The 19768-nt window shown below is 41.7% G+C and overlaps 1 protein-coding gene across 32 annotated transcripts in view; it reads left to right on the top strand.

Annotated features, from left to right (window-relative positions):
* EXD3 (exonuclease 3'-5' domain containing 3) overlaps positions 1-19768 on the top strand; it is a 296432-nt gene that overhangs the window by 91042 nt on the left and 185622 nt on the right. For 16 of the 32 annotated variants that reach the window (XM_068657208.1, XM_068657217.1, XM_068657210.1 and 13 more), the window contains 4 exons: positions 1841-1905; positions 6047-6217; positions 7537-7704; positions 19170-19223. In XM_068657208.1, the coding sequence (XP_068513309.1) occupies positions 1841-1905; positions 6047-6217; positions 7537-7704; positions 19170-19223 (458 nt within the window). The remainder of the gene's footprint in view (positions 1-1840; positions 1906-6046; positions 6218-7536; positions 7705-19169; positions 19224-19768) is intronic. The other 16 variants (XM_068657225.1, XM_068657223.1, XM_068657220.1 and 13 more) reach the window with 4 other exon arrangements.

Genomic DNA, 19768 nt, shown 5'->3' with positions numbered 1-19768 from the left:
AAGTGACTGGAGGGATGGTTTTCATGCGAGTGTGTATTGAAATAAGGGCGAGGTTGGATTTCAGCAACAGGGAGGTTAAGGTAGGAAAAAATCACGTAAGAGCAGGGCTTGTTTTGTTGATTGAGGTTTAGAAAGCATTTTAACCAGTTGAATTATTGGCTGCATCTGAAGTGAAACACTGCTTTCCTAACTGCTCTCATTTCCTGTATCATTCCAGCTTGTTCGCTGCATTAATTGGAGTTCAGATTTACAGTGTATTTGGTTACACACTGGGCTGCATTCTTTTTTTTTCCCTGTGTGTATAAATTTCTTTGGGAGTTGGGCCAAGTGGAGAGCGTATATATGCACACACACACACACGGGCTGAATTTCACTGTTAGTTGCTAATTTTGTGGGGAAAAGGGATCTGGATTTTTTTCTGTTTTCTTGTAAAAGGAGACTTCCCTTTTTCCAAAGAAGAGGCAGTAGCTGAGAACAGCCAGTGTTCAGAGAGTTCAAGATTTCAGAGCAGCAAGAGATGAGAGAAAATAGTATCTTATGAATTGTAAATGTGGCATTTTCAATTTGGTTGGTGTTTCCCAGAGGTTAGTGGATAATAGAAACATTATCATTCTCCTGGCTCAACCAATAATCAGCTTGCTACTTAAAATATTTTTTAAATACTGTGCTTCAGAGTTGAGTTGGATGAGGGAGAGCTTTTCACAGTTGAAGTAGCTTTTTGTGACCTGAAATATGAAGTGAGACGGGATACTAAACGAGAAACCTAGCATTTTGAAACAAGTTATTTAGGAACTGTAGAAGGCAGAAGGTGATTTAAAGGATGTTTCCTTTTCAGTTGAACATTTTTCTTTTGGCTTTGTGAAAACATAAGAAGAGGTGCACTGTATGTGTGAGGAGTGTTTTTTGAGAACTTGTAGATTTTCAGATTCAGTCTTCATGTTTAAACGGTTGATACCAGTAGAAGATTTCCATTCAGAATATTGTGAGTCAAAGTTTTTAAGTAAATGACCATGAATTAAATAGAACCAGGTATTAAAAATGTTACTGCTTTTAAAATTAAAATTTCGTATTTATTTTAAAATAAAAATTTTGTATACCTAGGTAAAAAGAAAAAGAGAATAATTCCAAACAACCTTCTTCTGAAACATTTGACCACCCTTTATTTTTTATGCTTGACACTAATCCCAGCAACGTTTCACCTTTCCTCCTTCCTCAAGCACCACCTCAGCTGCATGCTGTCAAAGCACAGCCTGCTCCCAGGCTGACATGGGCGAGTTCAGCTCCTGCTCGCCAGGGCTGGACAAGCAGAGGTTAGCTCCCCAAAAAGTCACCCACTGCCTCTACCATCCACAGGGTGCAATGAGATTTGCATGTTAGAGGCATTTCGTTAAAAGTTTGTGCGTACCGACAATTCCTTTACAGGCTGCGAAAGACGCTTACACTTCTGGGACTGTTTTGTTTTAATATTAAGAAGAGAGAGCTGACGAGGACACCCCTGTGGCTGTATTCGATGCATAGCAGCAACATGATTTAGTTGTAAATGCACTGATACAGCTTTTCAGTATTTGAGCCAGTGTGGGTGTTTAGTTAAAGCCATGCATGGATGGTGTCTGTTATTTTGTTAGGATCTCAGAGTGAGGGGTTTTAGCACTTTAATCCTGACTGACAGTTGGAAGGTTGGTAGTTTCAAACACAGTGGCACAGAGTAGCTGATTTCTCTTCAGTCAAACAATGCACCAGTGTGTCTAGGCTGCCTGTACAGAGCCAATAAATCTGTTTTGTTTTGTTTTTCTCCCCCTTTTCTCTCTCTCCTTCTCTCTCTTTATTCCCCCTCCTCCAGGCCAGGACCCACTCCTACTGCTGAAAACAATCCAGCTTCTCTGGACAAAGAAAGAGATGAAGAAGGTAAGGCTGTGTAGCTGAGCCTCCCCTCCTCGCTGCGGTTAATAACTGCATGCAGAGCATGTCCAGACACAGAATGCTTAGGTCAGACCAGCAATTCTTCATGATTGCTTTCAGTTCCAGCACACAGGGAAAGAGCCTGTGCATTTGCAGCAAGAAGTGAAAAGGTAGCTCTGTGTGATGTGAAGCAGTGAAGGGATTCCTATAAAAGAGCTGAAGTTTACACGGCTGAGTTACAGGCGAAAAAAAAATCAAAGTTGCTTTTGTTTACATTAGAACATGTTTTTATCCATTAAAGTGAGTGTCTTGGGGAAGAAGGAAGAATATTTCTAGTAGCTGAAAAAATAAGGGTTGAAATCAATAGAAAAAGTGCATAAAAGTGCATTTTGCCAAGTGGAATGATATCAAAACCTTTGTGCTCAAGATTTTTTTTTACCCTTTTTTTGGTTTGGTTTGGTTTTGCCTTTTAGAGTGGTGAATACAATTTATATTGCCTCTCTAAAATTAGTGATATATTTTTGTACAGCACCCTATGGGCTCTACATGGAGATTTCTCAGAGGGAGTAAAATAGACTTCATCTAAATTTGGGTGCTTGCAAACTAACAAAAACACTAGATGTATCCGCTTGGTGGTGAGTTTCCCATGTTTAACTCTGTGCTGTTCAGGCATGTTCATAGAAGAAATGTTCGTTTCTAAAAGACCCCAGAGCCAGCAGCTCACCATGTAGCTGTGGAATGTGCCCTATGTGAAACGGCTGCCATGGCTATGTTGATGTATGTGCTCCATCCTAGGTATCTGAAGTGTTTAGTCATTGTCCTTGTCTGGTGCACTGAGACTTTCCATTACTGATTACAGTCTGTGGTTCCCAGCCTGAATAATTAAACAACTGGAAACCCAGTGTGAGAGGTGCCTTTCCAAAGTCCGTCACTGACATCAACTTGAGCTCAGCAACTTGGAAGCTTTGAGCTTTCTATCAAGTTTTGTTAGAGTTAGAGGAAAAAAATAGTATTAGTTAGGTCTTGAGGGAAGTTAATCCCGCAGAACAACAGTAGGAAATAATCATCAAAATCTCTATGCTGTATACCCTGGGATGTGTGTGGATTGTGAAGAAAAATATTCTGAAAAAGACAAAGCATCCCATCGATGTGTCCTTGGGCAGAGAGCACCGCAGCTTTTCTGCTGAGGGTGGAAAAGCTTGAGGATCCCCATGAGTCATGTTGGCAGCTCCGCTCATTGAGTTTGCTTGCGTCTGAACTGATCACCCCAGTAAGATGCATGGTTTTGCAGAGCATGCATGCTGAGGCTTCACAGCAGGGCAGGCCCTGTCCTCTTAGTGCCCGTCCTTCAGCCTGTGCTGCCTGCCTGCAGGCGTGGGCAGCACCACAGCTCTGAGCCCAGGGGATGTGTTTCTGAAGCAGGAGGAAAGTAATTCTGGAGAGATAAGGAAGCAGCACAGTGAGATCAGGCGGTGGCACAGCAGCAGCTGGTTCTAAGGTGGGGAGCCCAGGACGAATGTCCCCAGTAGTTTCTGACGTGTACCTGTCACACTAGCACTAAGACGCCCTGATCTTCAGGTGTGCACCCACAGCAATGCATTTTTTTCAGGAGTACCTGCTGCACTGCCCTCTGTGTGTAACGCAGTGCCTTGTGCTGCTCTTGTCCTAAGCACATCACTATCTGACATTCCAGTTAAAATAAATGAGGGAAGTTGACTTAAATAGAGCATCGCCTGCTTCATTGACATTTAAATGGCAGAGAGCTGCTTTGCCTTTTGCTGTGTGGGAGTATAAGTCAATACTGTCTATTAACTCGCGTGAATCAGTCATCTCCATTAGATGATGCCTGTCAGTCTCAAATCAGTGCACATCATCAGAAAGAGGGTACCTGTCCCTGATGTGACCTCAGTCCTGGAACATGGTTATAGGAAGTAATCGTTTTCTACATAAGAATGATAGTTTTGCAATAATAGATGTATCAGCACACTGCCCTGAGCTGTGAAATAAGGGATCAAAACAGAATGAAGGAGTGTGTAGTTTGAACATCAGCAAAATTTTCCTATTCCCATGATCTGTCAGGCTGTAGAAATCCCCCAAGGAACATTCCCTGCCATGGGAATCAATTGAAATGGAAATGGCAATTACATGTTTAAGAGGAATCCTTTTCTGGCAGAGGCAGGAGCCAGGCAGCACAGCACTCTTTCCTATCTGATTTAGGTGTCTCGTGTTTTTATTTTTTTCATTGGTTGGTTATTTCCCCTCAAACAACACATACCATAATCGAAGTCTTCAGATTGCTAGGAAGTTTTGGAGAAGGCTTTGCCCCTGTTTAAAAGTGGAGCAGATAGGAATTCAGGACTAAGCCTAGATGTGTTGTCAATACTCTTGCCAGTTGTGTAAGTGTTTGGAGATGCTCTGCGTGTGAAAGCAGACTTGGGCTTTTGCAGGACGTGGTGTCTGCTGGCAACCATCCTGCCAAAGCCCAGGCTCTGGTTCCAGCTGAAGGAGGAGCTGAGTGGTGTGGTGAAAGCTCTTGTTCAGTCTAAATGTGCTGAAGTGGGGCTTTGGGGAAAAAAAGAAAAAAAGAGAGGCCATTTATAAACAGTGCAATTCAGTTGGCCAGTTGCTTTGTTTTCCTTTGGCTGCTGTGTTGGATATTTGTGGTTGGATAAGATCTTGCCTTCTCCTTCTGCAGAATCTTGCAGTAAAGTTGGAGCCCTATGTTTAACATTGCAAATTCTTACCACAGTGAAACGTACTTACAGGGAGAAAACTGTTATCTAAAGTCACATCTTCGTTAGTCATCAGCTTTTTCTTACTGCATTTGATAATCTAGTGAGAAGGAAACCATTTCTGTCATAACTGATAGGTTTTGTGGTTTTTCCCAACATGAAAGACATTATGGAAAATAACTGTCTTCCAGTAAATATTGTTGATGAATAAAAAAAGAACAAATTCATTGGCAAATTTTCTGTAGATTTTCTTTTGTTTTTTTCATGCCATTCTTCAAACTTTATGTTGTTTCCATTGGAAGCCATGACTGAAGCCATCATATACAGTAAATTACAAGTGCTGGCTGCAGGCAGGAATGAGCATCTTTTGGATTTTGCTTTTTAGCCAGAAAAGAAAGAGAGCAGCTGCTCTTAGTGATTTCTTGTTTTCTGTCTCTGCTTTTGCCTTGCTCCACGCCAGTACATGTACCATGCAGTGAAAGGTCCTGTGTGGGTACTGAAGGATGCCACTTCTTCACCCTGCCAACCCTCCGAGCACCTTGGAAACTACTTCTAATGTAAACATTATAAAGATATTGCTCAGTACTGCTAATTTATCACTTCTACCAGATGGGTAGTAAGTAGCCTATTAACATTCACAAAGTGAGTGTACAATTCCTGCACATTTCTAAACACATCACCCTGGGATTCCTAAGATTTATGGCGTGGTGCTTTCCCAAGTTCCAAGCCCCTTCCTATAGCCTTTAGTTCTGCTGAGGTGTGCAGTGCCTGCCCTGTGGAGGCAGCAGGCAGCCTACAGCAAATACCTTGCTCAGATTGGTTTGGAGCAAAGAATGGATTTACATTTATAGTATTGCAATATGACAGATTGTGAACTTGGCTCTTCCTTTCTTTTTATTCCTGTATGTAAAATCCAAAGTATTTCGATACTCCCAAATATTGAGCCATTGTGGCTGAAGTGAATATAAGGTCAAATATGAAAATTTGTGGTACAGGAGGAGGGGCTTATCTGAGTTATTACTTGCATGTCTCTTAGAAGATGAGTAGGTTTTTGAGCCCAGTTATCTACCTTCAGTATCACAATTTTCTTAATAACACCCTTTTTCCAGCTCACTTCTTTTCTGCCCCTCCCCCAAATCCCAAGCCCCTTTGTCTGTTCCACGGAACAACTTCTCTGTCTTTATGGGATAATTAGTGTGGACAATTGCTGCTTTTCCCATTGGGTTTGAGGTGCAGTGAGCCATGAAGGAATCTGTAATGACATGAAAAGTCACTGGAGGCGTGGATGGTGGCTGAATAGCAACAGTTACCTCTCTGAATAGATTAAATTAAAAAAAATAAAGCTTTGTGTACAGCCGGGGGAAGGGAGGATTCACTAATCTTTTTGTACATGACAATGTGGTTTTGTATCTCAGCAGCTCAAGGAAGAAATCAGGCGGGGCTTTGCAGGACTGGAAGACCCATTGGCAGGACTCCTGGACATACTGGAGAGCAGCACCGATTGGAAGGGGAAAGGGCATTCCCTTGGGTATTACATCACCAGTGAGTTGCAGCTTTGGATGAAAGAGCATCCTGCTGTTCAACAGGTTAGAAAATGAGAGCAAGAGAGCCTGGGGAAAGGAGAGGGCAATTGATTTTGATGTCCCTCAAGTGTTCTCAATTTCACTTCATTCTGTAGTCTAGTGTCTTCTCTGCAGCCTCACAGAAAGGCAGTGTGACAAGGTGTGAAATTCTTACTGAGATGTTGCGATCTAGTGATGCTGGCCTGAAAATGAAATAACATTAGAAACTATGATGTGAGACCTCTGTTTCCCCTTCCAAGCTGGGATTTCCATCTTTCCAGATCAAACCACTTTGATCAAGCATCGGTCTTACAGCCTTTGCTGGACTGGAGGCTTTCCCACTGGAACTCACATCGCTGCTGTCAGGATAAACCCAAATGCAGTAATCTGCTCTGCATATTCTTCCAGTTCTGCAAATAGAAGCCAGTTACCGTATGATTGCTTAACTCTTACCATCTGGTGGGGAGCTTTTATCATTGGGAATGCAGAAAATGGTAACAGTACGACTTTTCAGCGGCTGAATGATTAGCTTTGTAATTTTGGGTCATCAGATTTTACATCCTGATGTTTGCCATTCCTTATGCCTTCGTGTATTCTGACCTCCCAGGATTTCCCTTTTTTATATGGTTTTACCTCGGAACTGCTTACACTTTTGCTTTTACAATTTTACTTTACATACTTTTATATGTGTTGTTTCATTTCCCATTCTTCCAAGTGGTTCTTTTAAGACTTTGAGCTGTATTTAGATTCTCAAAGAGCATTACCATTACAGTATCTGCAAAGTGCAGTGAAGTGTGACTGGCACTGAAATTCCTGTGTCATAAGAAAATGGTCATATAAGAACACAAGGATTAATACTTATGTCTGTGCATCTTGCTACAATGCTTTTGCTTTTCCTGTTGTTCCTGCACCCAGGAGCAAGCCTGGGAATGAAAGCTGAATTCTTAGCCTTGATAGGTGAGATGGCCCTTGAGGGGAGTTGCTGGATTCAAAGAATTTCTTCTGGGAACTAGAGGGGAGAATTTCTAAATAGCTGTGTTAGTAAAAGAGGGCATTTTTCCAGTTTCGTATTTTACTTTTGCACAAGGCCATATGCCTTTTCCAGAATTATCCTGCAAACATTTAATGTTTTTAAATTGGATGCTGTGAAAAAAATGTGTATCATATTGTTCTGATTTCTGCTTGCAGACTCCATGGGGAAATTGGAGAATCCCTTCCCAAGAAATTGGCTTCTTCCACTGTTTAAACAAGCTGCATTTTCAACTGCCATTGAATTGTAGCCATCTTTACTAAATCTGTGTTTGATTTCTTTTTTTTCTTTTTTTTTTTTTTTTTTTAAATAGTCTGGCATGAAGCTGAAGAAGCTGCAGACCCGCGTACTCAGAATACTAGCCCAGTGCCCAGCTAATCTTCTTGACCCTCTGATTAGCATTTACCAGCTCCATACAGCAGACCGGAACTATTTGCTTGGACATGTCAGTCATCTTTATCACAGGGGCGATTACAAAGAGGTGGGTCATGTCTTTCAAATAAATTTACCTTCCCGGCTCTCCAGTTCTCTGTTAAGGTCTGTGTCCTTTTTTGGATGCATTTCAATGTGAATTCCATTTCATCACAGCAGCTGCACACTGTGAATGGTACAGCTTAGCATGGTCTTCTTATGTACAAGAGTAGACTGTGTTCAACCTAATTTTTTCAAATGGCTGAATACAGAATACTAGCGAGTCCTTCCTCTAACCCTTTTTTGACCTTTGAAAGTAATAGGTTAATAGGGTTTAATTTGGAGAATCTAAGAGGATAGATGTATTCGTTTTTTTTTCTTCCTTGTCATTGGCAAGAAAAGAAGGGATTTTTGTAGTTGGTCATAGACCTGCTGTGCTATCTCCAGTCTGCCTGCAGTGAGAAGGGGTTAGAAAATTTCTACTCACACATATAAGCAAAAGGTTCTCAGCTTGAGGTATCTTACGTGTATGTGTTATTACTCATGTATTTGAGTTTGAGCGACTGACACTGGCAGAAGTTCCCTAAAACCAGGATTTGGTATATTCACCCTGTAGTTTAAGCTTCTTATAGCATCTCTGGCATCACCATTTGCTGATATCCTTGAAAGTGTTTTCAGGAACAAAATACAATACTGTTAATTTAAAAAAAAAAAAAAAAAGAAGAAGAAGTGTATTCATTTTCTCAAAGAGAATTAGTTTGCTTTGACAGTTTGACCTTGCTTAGCAAAAGAAAAACATCAAATAGCATTTTTATAAGTCCTATTCTTCACTAAAGCTCAATTACAAAGTAAGGTCGTAGAATTCCATTAATTCTGATTTTTTGAAAATAGAAAATAAGCTATTTAATGTGTGATTAGAAGTTCATAGGTAGCTACGTGAAGTATACTTTCTTGCTCAGTAAGTCGTGTTTGAAAATCCTAACAGAAGTATATTATTTGACTATATATAAGTGTGATTTTTAAATCCATGTCTTCAAATATATTTATTATTGTCTTTTAGAAATGCAGTTCTTTCTAGATCTGGTTTTGGAAAGCTCCAAATTTTTGGTGGAATTTGTTTTTCAGTTCTTTCTTCCACAGAAAAGTTCATTTGCTAGTCATTCCAAGTGTGAAGAACAGGAAAGCTCAATTTGTGATTACCCTCAGCCATGACTTTCTTCTAGCGTTGTTTGTTGCCAGAAGGATGAATAGAATTATCTTCAAGAATAACAAGAAATCTTTTATTCCCCTTGGGGACTGATCATACCTAAATTCACAGCAACTAACCCCCCTTCCCCCCCCCAAAAAAAAAAAATGGAGCAAAAATGGAACTAGGGCTCTGAACATTTACAATGGACTGTGGCCTGTCTTTTCTTCCTGTTCTTCCCCACCTTTCAGTTGGGACAGTAAGGCAGGTTTAAGTGCAAGTTTTTTCGCTCGTGCTCATCTAAGAGGACAGAAGTCCTTATAATTCCTTGCTCTTATTATTTGTTTTTTGACCCACATTCACCATTTATTATAAGGCACCAAACTTATTCTAGATTATTCATTATTCCATTTAACTCTTTTGATGCATTTTATTCTATTATGTTTGAGTCGTAGAAGTCCACCGCTTTGATCCATGTGTTGAGATTCCTTTCCCTCACAAAAGTTTTGGAGAAAGATCACTTCAGAAAACAAGATCCCAGAGTTCCCTGTGGACAGGCATGGCAGTTACGTGTTTCTGAAGCTCATCTGGGCCTGCCTGTACTAACTCCATGTTAATAGCAGAACTGGGCAGAAGCTGAACCAGGTTGTTAATCACACCAGCCTAAAGTTCTGCAGTTGAGATAAGCTGCTGCTTCTTGCTCATGAGCCGGAGTGCAGCCTCCCATAGTGGTAGACCTTCCATGTGTCAGCGTGCAAGTGTTGTGGGGGTGTCAGTTCATAATGAGAAGAAAGATTATCATATGTGTGGTACATTTGTTGGAAGATGGTGCAGGTGGAGGTAATCTTTTAGTCAAATATAGTAGCATAAAAGAGTAGCTGTTTTTAGGAGGCACCTTACTGAGATGTGGGATTGAGTTAGCTGGCCAGCGGATGGCAGTATTTCTCCCATGACATAGAACAAACTGATGAAGTTACAATTAGAATAAAAACCAGGAACATAAAAGTGGGGTTTCTTTGGAGGTGTCTGGCAAGTTTGGTGTTTTCATCCATTCTTTTGTGAATGGGGTTTGCAGCTGCTGGAGTAATATGGTGTGGGGCCTTACATGACACTCCAGAGCAGTGAAGAGCACTTCTGAGTCCTTTCCTCATGGCTCACAGAACATGAAAACTCGTATTTTAGAGGGGCAGACAGAGTGGTTGTAATGTCCATGTCTGGGCAGCTCCATTGGAAATACAGGCAGTTCCATCTGAAATACCTGCGTCTTCATCTCCTCTTAGGGTGGGTTGGGAAGCCCTGAGGCTGCAGGCTGAGGCCAGCCATGAGGCACCGTGCATTGGGCAGGACCCGGGGCGGCCGGCAGCACCACAGCCTTTCATCGGTGGCTCCTCAGGCATGCGGCCCCAAGTGACGGTGGATGGCTTTGTGGGAAGGGCGATGGCTGCTGGTGGGGCCTGGACAATGTGGGGATTCAGCAGACCGGGGGTAATGCAGTGCGAGCGAGTCTGTAAGAGGCCCTGAATAGGCCAGGCTGTGCTTGAGAAGAATGAGGGGTAGGCAGAAGGCAAGCTAGTGTTTCATGGTCATCTTATGTTACACTTCAGCCTTTCAAAGAGTGTCTGGGGCTGGTTGAATGAACCTCTCTTGCACTGCGAATGCGGGAGGCTAAAGACAAAGGAGACTCTTGTCACTCGCAGGCCTCTTTCGGGAATAAAAGCCATTGTCACATGAACAGGGGCAGTCTGGCAGGCTGTGCATGCTTCAGTGCCCCATGATATCGCTAAGTCTCGGCAGAAATCACATTCAGGGCCCTGTCAGCTTTGATTAGCGGGGTCTCATGACTTAATGTGCTGCGATATTTCATGTCTAAGGGTGGCGGCTGTCTTTCTGTGGAATGAATGCCCTCTATTGTCCACTGAGTTATTTTATTTACATTTTTTTAAACAGCTTATAAAGGTAAAAAGATAGCTGTGCTTAAAAAAAATCAAATTCCTTTGCTTCTGGATCAGTAGTAAGTGCTGCTCAGGTCAGATACAGTGAAACTTGTTTTCACAGTCAGCATCAAAGTTCTTGTCTTGTTTAACAGCTTTATAGTAAATTCTGAACAGGTGGCAGTGGAGCTGGGTTTAGGAAGGAAACAATAAATAATCTTTTTAGCCTCTGACAACCAGAAATATTCCTGAGAGAGCTCCCACTCCAACTTCTCTCTGCCAGTGACTACCAGTGTGTCTTTCCCCCTTCATCTGTTTGTTTCATAAACAAGAACACAGGTCTAGCTTATTAGTGCAACAGGGAGTATTTACTTTTTAACAAGTTGTTGTTGCTCATCCTGACTTCTCTGTTTTCAAAAGCTGAGTGTATTTTTCTACTAATGTTTAATTTGTTAATTTATAAAAATAGGGAAGGTTGATTCTTCATATTAAGTTCAGTAAATATTTGCTGTTTCAATTTGAATAGTGTGGGTTATCTTATTTAAAAAAATCAGTTGTTAAAATTTGTCATAAAATAAGTTGGAGTAGCCACAGGAAAAACTCCATGGACACAGAATACAAAGTTTTTGTCAGCAACACATACTAATACAGAAATAGTTTGATAATTCGGTGATAAGAGCAGCTGATCAAAGAACTAATCTTAAAGGAATACAAATATATTAAGGTCAGGAAATGTGTAGCTCAATCAGCAACATGACCTTAATTTTTTTCTGTAGCGATGTTTTGAACACTGTTTCAGGGGTGCTACTGCTTATAGTTCTACTTCATAGTGGTGCTTGAGTGCACATCATGTATTTTTGCAAATCTGTCAATGCACATCAGTGTTAAAATTGACTGATCACCATACTGGATGTTCAGATTTTAGATTTCTTCACTGTGAAATTTTTGAGCTATTCTCAGGACAGTGAAAAGTCTCTGATTTTGCTTCATTCTCCAATTCCACACTTAAATTGCAAAGGTTTGTTCATTTCATATGGTATTTGCATATGGAAACCAAGAAAAATATTACAAGGGATGTTTCAGTCATGGTGTCAGTCTCAGCCTCTTTTCTTATCAACTTAATCTACTGCTTTAGTTGCACATTGTTTGCAAGATGCATTGCCACTTGAACAGAGGTAGCCAACCTGCAGGCCATAGTCAACTCCATAACCTGTTCCCAAGCACCGCAGCTTCTGCAGCCACTTTCTGCTGCTGGCATCTGTCTGCTGAAGTAGTTGGGAAAGAGCTTGAATGTTGCTGGGAAGTAATAATTCAGATGGTAGTACTCTGCAATTAATACTGGGCTCTTGTTAAGCAAGGAGAGAGCTCTCTGAGAAGAGGTGTCAATGTGCATCAGACCTACCCATACAGAGAGTCTGGATCTGGAGAATCGGGTGAAGCTGGGTGGCCTGAGCACACAGGAAACTTGGGCAGTGCTGTAGAGGATCTTTAAGTTGTGAGGGTGCACTGAGAAGTTAAACCAGGTTTAAAACTGCTTTGAGTGACCTGAGGAAGACAAATCACTGCAGTGTTTGTTTTAGTTCCCTCTTCCCTTCACCTGTATGCACACGTATTCCAGTCTTGACTTCTACTTCTCTCTTTCTTCCTAAAATTCTTTACATATGATTAACGCATCACCACTTACTTTTGACTGTCTCACCCCTTATAAAATATGGTCAGGCTCTCTTGAAAGTAGACCTGGTAAATCTCATGTTTTTCTTGTTTCTGAAGATCTTCCCAAAGACAGCTGTGTATATTGTGTGCTTTTTAAGCAGGAAGTAATTAAACATATAACCTGATGTCATACACTATGCAGTGATGCATTGTGAGCGTTTGAGCAAAGTTGATTAGCCACAAGTTTGAAAGGAGTGATTCCAAAAACACAAAACAGATGTTCCCAATGATTAATAAGTGATGTGCCTTTTACTCAATTATTTCTACCATTATTATGTATCTACACTTTGATCACCATGATTTGTCTTAGACATGACATTGGATCCTCCTCTGCAAATCTCACTCTGTTGTTTGGTCTGTTCTATGGGTTTTCAGAAATTCCGTCACCATTGGTTTAGAAATACTACCGTAAGTGAGGCATATTTACCTTTGTGTTGTCTCAACTTGCTTACAGCAGGGCTAAGTAATGCAGGAGTCATCAGAAACCATTTGTGTCTGTCCTTCATCATCACTCCAAGCAGTGTTACTAGCAAAAGGTTATTCCTCTGATGCTAACCCCACCGTGGGAAAATTGCCTAAATTGTCAGTGTAGACACCACCCAAGTGCACATGCCCTTGCAGATAAGATCTTGTGTGGCTTCCTGCGCTTCATACTGTATATGGAAAGAATAGTCATTTTTAGATGAGACAGAGCCAAATGCATTCAAAACAAGTAGAGAGAATCAGGTATTGGTGCATGTGTGTTCGCTTAGAAGCAGTCACCATTTTCTCATATTCTTGGTTTTGCAGTTGCATGACTAGAAAAGTGGTCTCTCAGTGTAGTGGCAGCTGTGGTGTTCATGGCTTGCTTGGCCTGAATGCATCAAGTTTGTGTAACTTCCCCCATGCTGTGGTCAGTGCACCTCCACACTTTTTAGACATAAATTAAAGTATTTTTGTCCACCTTTGAATTCTTTCCCATCTGCATCCAACCCTCCTTCACTGCATTTTTTGAGGCTTTATCCTTAGTAAGCAAAACAGCAACAAAATGTCCAAACGTGATTTTTCCTTTCCCCATAATTAAAGAATGATCTAAAGCTCCCTGAAAGCAATCAGAAGACTCATAAACACTGAGGAGATTTGAATAAGGTGATGGGTCATCACCTTTTTTCCCGTACTGCTAAGCAGTGGCTTCATCGTGTACCTGTTCCCTGTATGTTTGGGGAATGAAAGGCAAGAGAGATACAGCTTTGGGGCCAGGGCTGGGGCAGGATTGTTGTAATATAGGTTAAACACTTGTATGTGTTATTTCTTTGCTTTTATTAGATTGCATTCTAGGAACTCCCTCTGTTTGAAATAGTTTTGTGAACAGACTATTTGTATCACATAATCACCTGTCAGGACTGTAACACATTCTCTTTCATAGGTTGAGGGAGGGCAGGTAGACTGTCCTAATAAATTGACGATACGTTGGAGTTCACCAGGGGTTTTCAGTGTTCTTGTGCTGTAGCTGTTTTTTTGCTTATGTTTGTCAGCTGGTGAAGTGAGGGAGGCATCTGCTGTTCAGGATTTTGGATGCCTTGCCATTCCAACCTGAGTTTGAAGATCTGTAGCTAGACTAACATGACTGCTAGCTTCCAGCTACCATGGCTAGTCTCCTAGCACAGCTTGGACAGAGCAATTGCATGTGGGAAAACATTTGTTGGGTGGGAAGGGGGATTCTCAGCATTTCAATTAGAGTGTGCTGTCTGCCTAATTGAAGTGTTTGTTTTCTAACTACAAAATGAGTCTATGAATGAGGTGTTGCTTTTCTGGAGATTTTATCATCTATAAACAGACTGTTAAAAATAGGGTCGTTTTACACAAAACTTGTTTGTGGAGTGAAACAATTCAAAACATGATAATAACAAAACAGAATCTTAAAATAGCCTAAAGTTGAGACCACAGACACAGCTGCCAAGCACTTTCATCTTTATTACAGTTACTCATATCTCTTCTCTTATTATTCCTATTGTAAACATGCTGATTTTATCTAAGTTGTCCTCACTATTCAGCCAGCCAGCCCATGTAGCTGCACCCTGCAATCCAGACTGGTTGTTTGTTCCTAAGGTCCAGGTCAGGCATCACCTTCCACGCTTCGCTTTGTGCATGGGAAAGGCTGCTGCACCGCTACTGATGGCACTTCCGCTGCAGGAGGCTATTGCCACCGTCCACCAGCAGCAGTTTGTCTGACTGTTCCACCACCTGCTGTAAGTGGATGATGTTAAAATGGTGTTAAAAACCAGCTCATATGAATTGCTTGAAGTGGGTGAGTGTTGGTGGCAGGACAGTGTTCCTCTGGCCCTTAGCAGCAGTGGTGGTGTGAGGTCAGTCTGCCACAGTGGGGTTTGGAAGGTGCCGTTTCTCCACACGCTGGCTACATGGATGAACATTGCCCTCCACCCTGTGCAGTGCAGTATACACATCCAGCAAAAGAGGTAAACCTAGCCTAACACAGTGTGTATTCATCTGATTAGGTCACCCATACTGTTAATAGAGATAGAGACAAAACTATGCCATTTAGATAACAGTTCTGCAATTAGGTTAATCTGAACATGCCTGTGAACATTAAAAAGCTATTAGGGAAACAACTGTGGGCTTGCATGCTAAAACTAACAGATTATTTGTTTAGTAAAATACACAAATGAGATCAAATGGTGAAACAAGGTTTTGAGAGTTGTTTTTTTTTTATTATTTGGCCAACTGAGATAGCTGGGAAGAGTTTTGGAGACACAAAACCCTTATTCAAGTCCAAAACAGAAGTAGCAACATTCAGCTTGTGTACCACTTGAGAATAATTTCTCTGCTTGCACTTTATGATGTTAATCTGATAATTTGAGAGAAAAGGTACTGGTTGCTCGTGGAGCAGAATAGCACATTTGGCCTTAAACTGGTGGACTTAGTTATCAGGTCTGGAGTGAGAGATTAAATTTGTTGCAGAATTAGCTGGTCTGAGACTTTATTATGTGACTTTCTATTCAAATCTGATTTGTATCACACAGTCTTTATATTAATGTTAGTTCCTGGTTTTGTCACTTAAAGTTCTTCTCATAATTTCTCTTCTTGATCGAGCATGGACAGTCAGTGTTTGTTTTGTAAAAAAAAAAAAAAAAAGAAAAGAAAAGAAAAGTATTCCCTCTGATAACTGGGCATCGTTATTCTGCTGGACAGTCAGAATGAACTTAGGTGATGTCTGTTGGTTATTTGATTTTCTATACAGTCTTTGATGCAGTGGATGTAAAACGCATACATTTTTAATAAGATAATGCTATCCACAGTTTCTGCTGCCTCCTACCCCCTCTTAGATTATTTTTCTTGTTAAATTTTTCTGTAAAGGTTTCATGCAGTGAGGGTTAACAGTGAAGTTTGTATCTGGGGGGTGGGGGGGAAGCAGGGTGGCAGGGAGGCATTTTTTACTTTATTATCTTTGTTTATATATTCTAACATGTAACTGTTCAAAGAAAAACAATTAAAAAACCACAACCATCATACTCACGATGTCTTTCTCTCAAAGCAAAATGAATAACAATATCAGACAAACCTGTTGAATAGAATAATTTTCCTGTAAGGCTTAACCTATTGTTTTTATCCTCATCTGAATAAACAGGCATTTGTGATCTATGTTGATGAAATATTCTGTTTCTTTGGCTGTTGCTTAGCGTTACAAGCATGCTGCAGTAGGGTCAGAGGTGCAGCACTATAAAACTTAAATTTCAACCATCTTGGAAAACACAGCCTAACTTTTTGCTAGGTCACGTAAGGACACTTGTTTAAAGCCTCCTTGTTACATAGTTAACAATTATGTTAGTACTAATATGTAAATGTGTTAGAAGGCTCCTTGCTCTTACTACATCATTTACTGGAACAATGCACTATACTAAAGAAAGTCATTGCATGCTTATTTTTTATTTGAGATCCAAGTGTTCTCACACATACAGAAATTAAACACTGCTAACAGCTTAAAATCCTAATTAGTTTATGTGCCTCCCAGGCAATGCACAGTTAGATATTAATATATTTCACAGAATCACAGAATGGCTGAGGTTGGAAGGGACCTCTCAAGATCATCTAGTCCAATCCCCCTGCCAAGCAGGATCACCTACAGCATCTTGCACAGGATGGCATCCAGGTGGGGTTTGAATATCTCCAGAGAAGGAGACTCCTCAACCTCTCTGGGCAACCCGTCCCAGTGCTCTGTCACCCTCCCAGTAAAGAAGTGCCTCTCATATTGAGCCGCAACCTCTTGTGCTTCAGTTTTTGCCTGTTGCCTCTCATCCTGTTGCTGGGCACAACTGATGAGAGACCGGCTCCATTCTCTCAACACCCTCCCCTCAGAAATTTATATACACTATTGAGGTCTCCCCTCAGTCTCCTCTTCTCCAGGCTAAACAGGCCCAGCTCTCTCAGCCTGTCCTTATGCAACAGGTGCTCCAGTCCTCTAATCGTCTCTATAGCCCTCCTCTGCACTCGCTCCAATAGGTCTATGTCCCTCTGGTACTGGGGAGCCCAGAACAGGGCACAGTACTCCAGGTGTGGCCTCACCAGGGCTGAGTAGAGGGGCAGGATCACCTACTTGACCGGCTGGCACTATTTCTGAATGCACCGTGGGATACCATTGGCCTTCTTGGACACAAGGGCACATTGCTGGCTCACGGTTAACCTGCTGCCCAGCAGAACTCCCAGGTCCTACCCCTCAGAGGGCTTTCCAGCAGGTCAGCCCCCAACCTGTACTGGTACTTGAGGTTATTCCTCCCTAGGTGCAGGACCCTGCATTTGCCTTTGTTGAACTTCATAAGGTTCCTCTTGTCCCAACCCTCCAGCCTGTCGAGGTCCCTCTGAAAGACAGCATAGCCCTCTGGGGTATCAGCCACTCCTCTGAGCTTTGAGTTGTCAGCAAACTTGCTGAGGGTGCACTCTGTTCCTTCATCCAGGTCATTGATGAATAAACTGAACAAGACTGGACCCAGTACTGACCCCTGGGGGACACCTTTAGCGATAGGCCTCTAACTAGATTCTGCACCACTAAGCACAACTCTCTCTGTTGTCCAGCCAATTGCCAATCCACCTCACTGTCCACTCATCTAGGCCACACTTCCTGAGCTTGTTTATGAGGATGTTATGGGAAACAGTGTCAAAAACCTTGCTGAAGTCAAGGTAGACCACATCCACCACTCTCCTCTCATCTACCCAGCCAGTTATCTGATCACAGAAGAATAGCAGATTAGTCAAACATGACTTCCCCTTGGTGAATCCATGCTGACTATTCCTGATTACCTTCTTATCCTCCACATGCTTGGGAGATGACCTCCAGGATGAACTGTTCCATCACCTTTCCAAAGATGGAGATGAGGATGATTGGCCTGTAGTTGCCTGAGACCTCCTTCTTGCCCTTTTTGAAGACAGGCATGATATTGATTCTCTTCCAGTTCTGAGGCAAATAATTGTCTATAATTTCATATTTCTGGAGTCACCAAGCTGAGACAGGATAGACAGTGGCTGAACCAGTTCTTCTCACAGCCTGACTTACTGCAGTTCACTACAGCTTTGTTTCCTCATCTGCAAAAGATAATGTTTGGGGGTTAAGTTGTGAATGTGGCAGGTCTTTGTTATCAAAGATTTGTAGATACCACAAATGGACTAAATATAGTTCTTACTGTCTTTCTGTTTGTGATCATAGAATCACAGAATGGTTTGAGTTGGAAAGGACTTTGAAGCCCATTCAATTCCAACCCTTGCCATGGGGACGGTCCCCTGTCCCCAGCCCAGGCTGCCCCCAGCCCCATCCAGCTTGGCTTTGGGCACTGCCAGGGATGGGGCACCCACAGCTTCTCTGGGCAGCCTAGGCCAGGGCCTCACCGCCCTCACGGTAAAGAATTTCTTCCTCATATCTAATCTAAACCTACCCTCTTTTAATTTAAAGCCATTCCCCCTGTCTAGTCACTGCACTCCCTGAGAAAGAGTCCCTCCCAAGCTTTCCTGTAACCCCCTTTAGGCACTGGCAGGCTCCTGTAAGGTCAGCCTGAAGCCTTCTGCAGGCTGAACAACCCCAACTCCCTCAGCCTGTCTCCATAAGAGAGGTGCTCCAGCCCCTTGATCATCCTCGTGGTCTCTGCCAGACTAGTTCTAATACTTCCATGTCCTTCTTGTGCTGGGGGCCCCAGAACTGAACTCAGTGCTCCAAGTGATGAACATTCAGGGATCTGGAGCTAGGCAGAAATTATACAAGCTAAGACCTCTTGATTTGAGATTCTTTCAAATATGAGTAGTTTTCACAAAATAAAACTATTTTACAAAAGTTAAAAGGCACTGCAAGATGTATATTCAATTAATTCAGAAAGGTATAATGGGTCAGGATTTTTTACAATTATATCGCTAGAAGATATCCTTTATAGCTAAGTTTGTCCAAGCACTTTACTTTCTCTCTGTCTTTCTGCCAGACAACCTGATCTTTAGTTTTTATACCAGGGTATGCTACTGCTGCTCACAATATGCAATGCTGCCAGGACTGTTCTTGTACATTTCTAAGTGGACTGTATGTGGTCAATGTTTATACTTGAAAAAATAACAGAAATAATTATCACATTAAAACTTTCTATAGTAGCATATATACTTAACTTTGGAATAACACCTGTTTATCCACTGTGTTTTCTTTTCCTAAATACACTTTTTTTTTTTTTTTCTCTCTAGGCAGCCATACTGAGTATTAAGCTAAAATTACAGCCAGATCAAGATGTGGAGAAGGTGAGTCATTTCCTCTGCAGGCCTCTCTGTCTTCAGATCCACCTTTTGTTATGCAGCACATCCATGAAGGACCTCCAAATGATATGTTTCACTTGAGGCTTTATCTTGTTTGCAAGAAGTCACTGCTGCATTGCTAAAGTGACTTCACATCTGGAGAAGTGACAAACTATATTTTGTTAGACCACATTAAAGCTTATTAGACTATTTTTCTAGCTACAACTACTGCAATCAAAAAATCTACCCGTGTTCTTGACAAATGGTTATCATTATGATAAATTTTGTTGGTTTTGCTACTTTCAGGCTTTGCCACTTCAGCTAATGTTTTATGTTGGAAATGCCATATCCATCTTTTAGACAACACTAGTTTATTAAGCAAGGGTTTTGTGACTTGCTCACCATGTCTGAGCAGTAGGGGATGAGACAGCCCTCTGCCAGGTTTCAGTCCCATTTCCTGCACCTGAGCTGCAGTGCTGTGGAACCCTTCCATGTCTCCTGCTTGCTGCAGCAGTCAGACTGCTGAACATGGTGATCAAAGGCATGGCATA

The sequence above is a fragment of the Anas acuta genome, chromosome 20 (genome assembly GCF_963932015.1).
Source record: "Anas acuta chromosome 20, bAnaAcu1.1, whole genome shotgun sequence".
Taxonomy (NCBI): Eukaryota; Metazoa; Chordata; class Aves; order Anseriformes; family Anatidae; genus Anas; species Anas acuta.
This window is presented reverse-complemented; position numbering and strand designations above follow the sequence as displayed.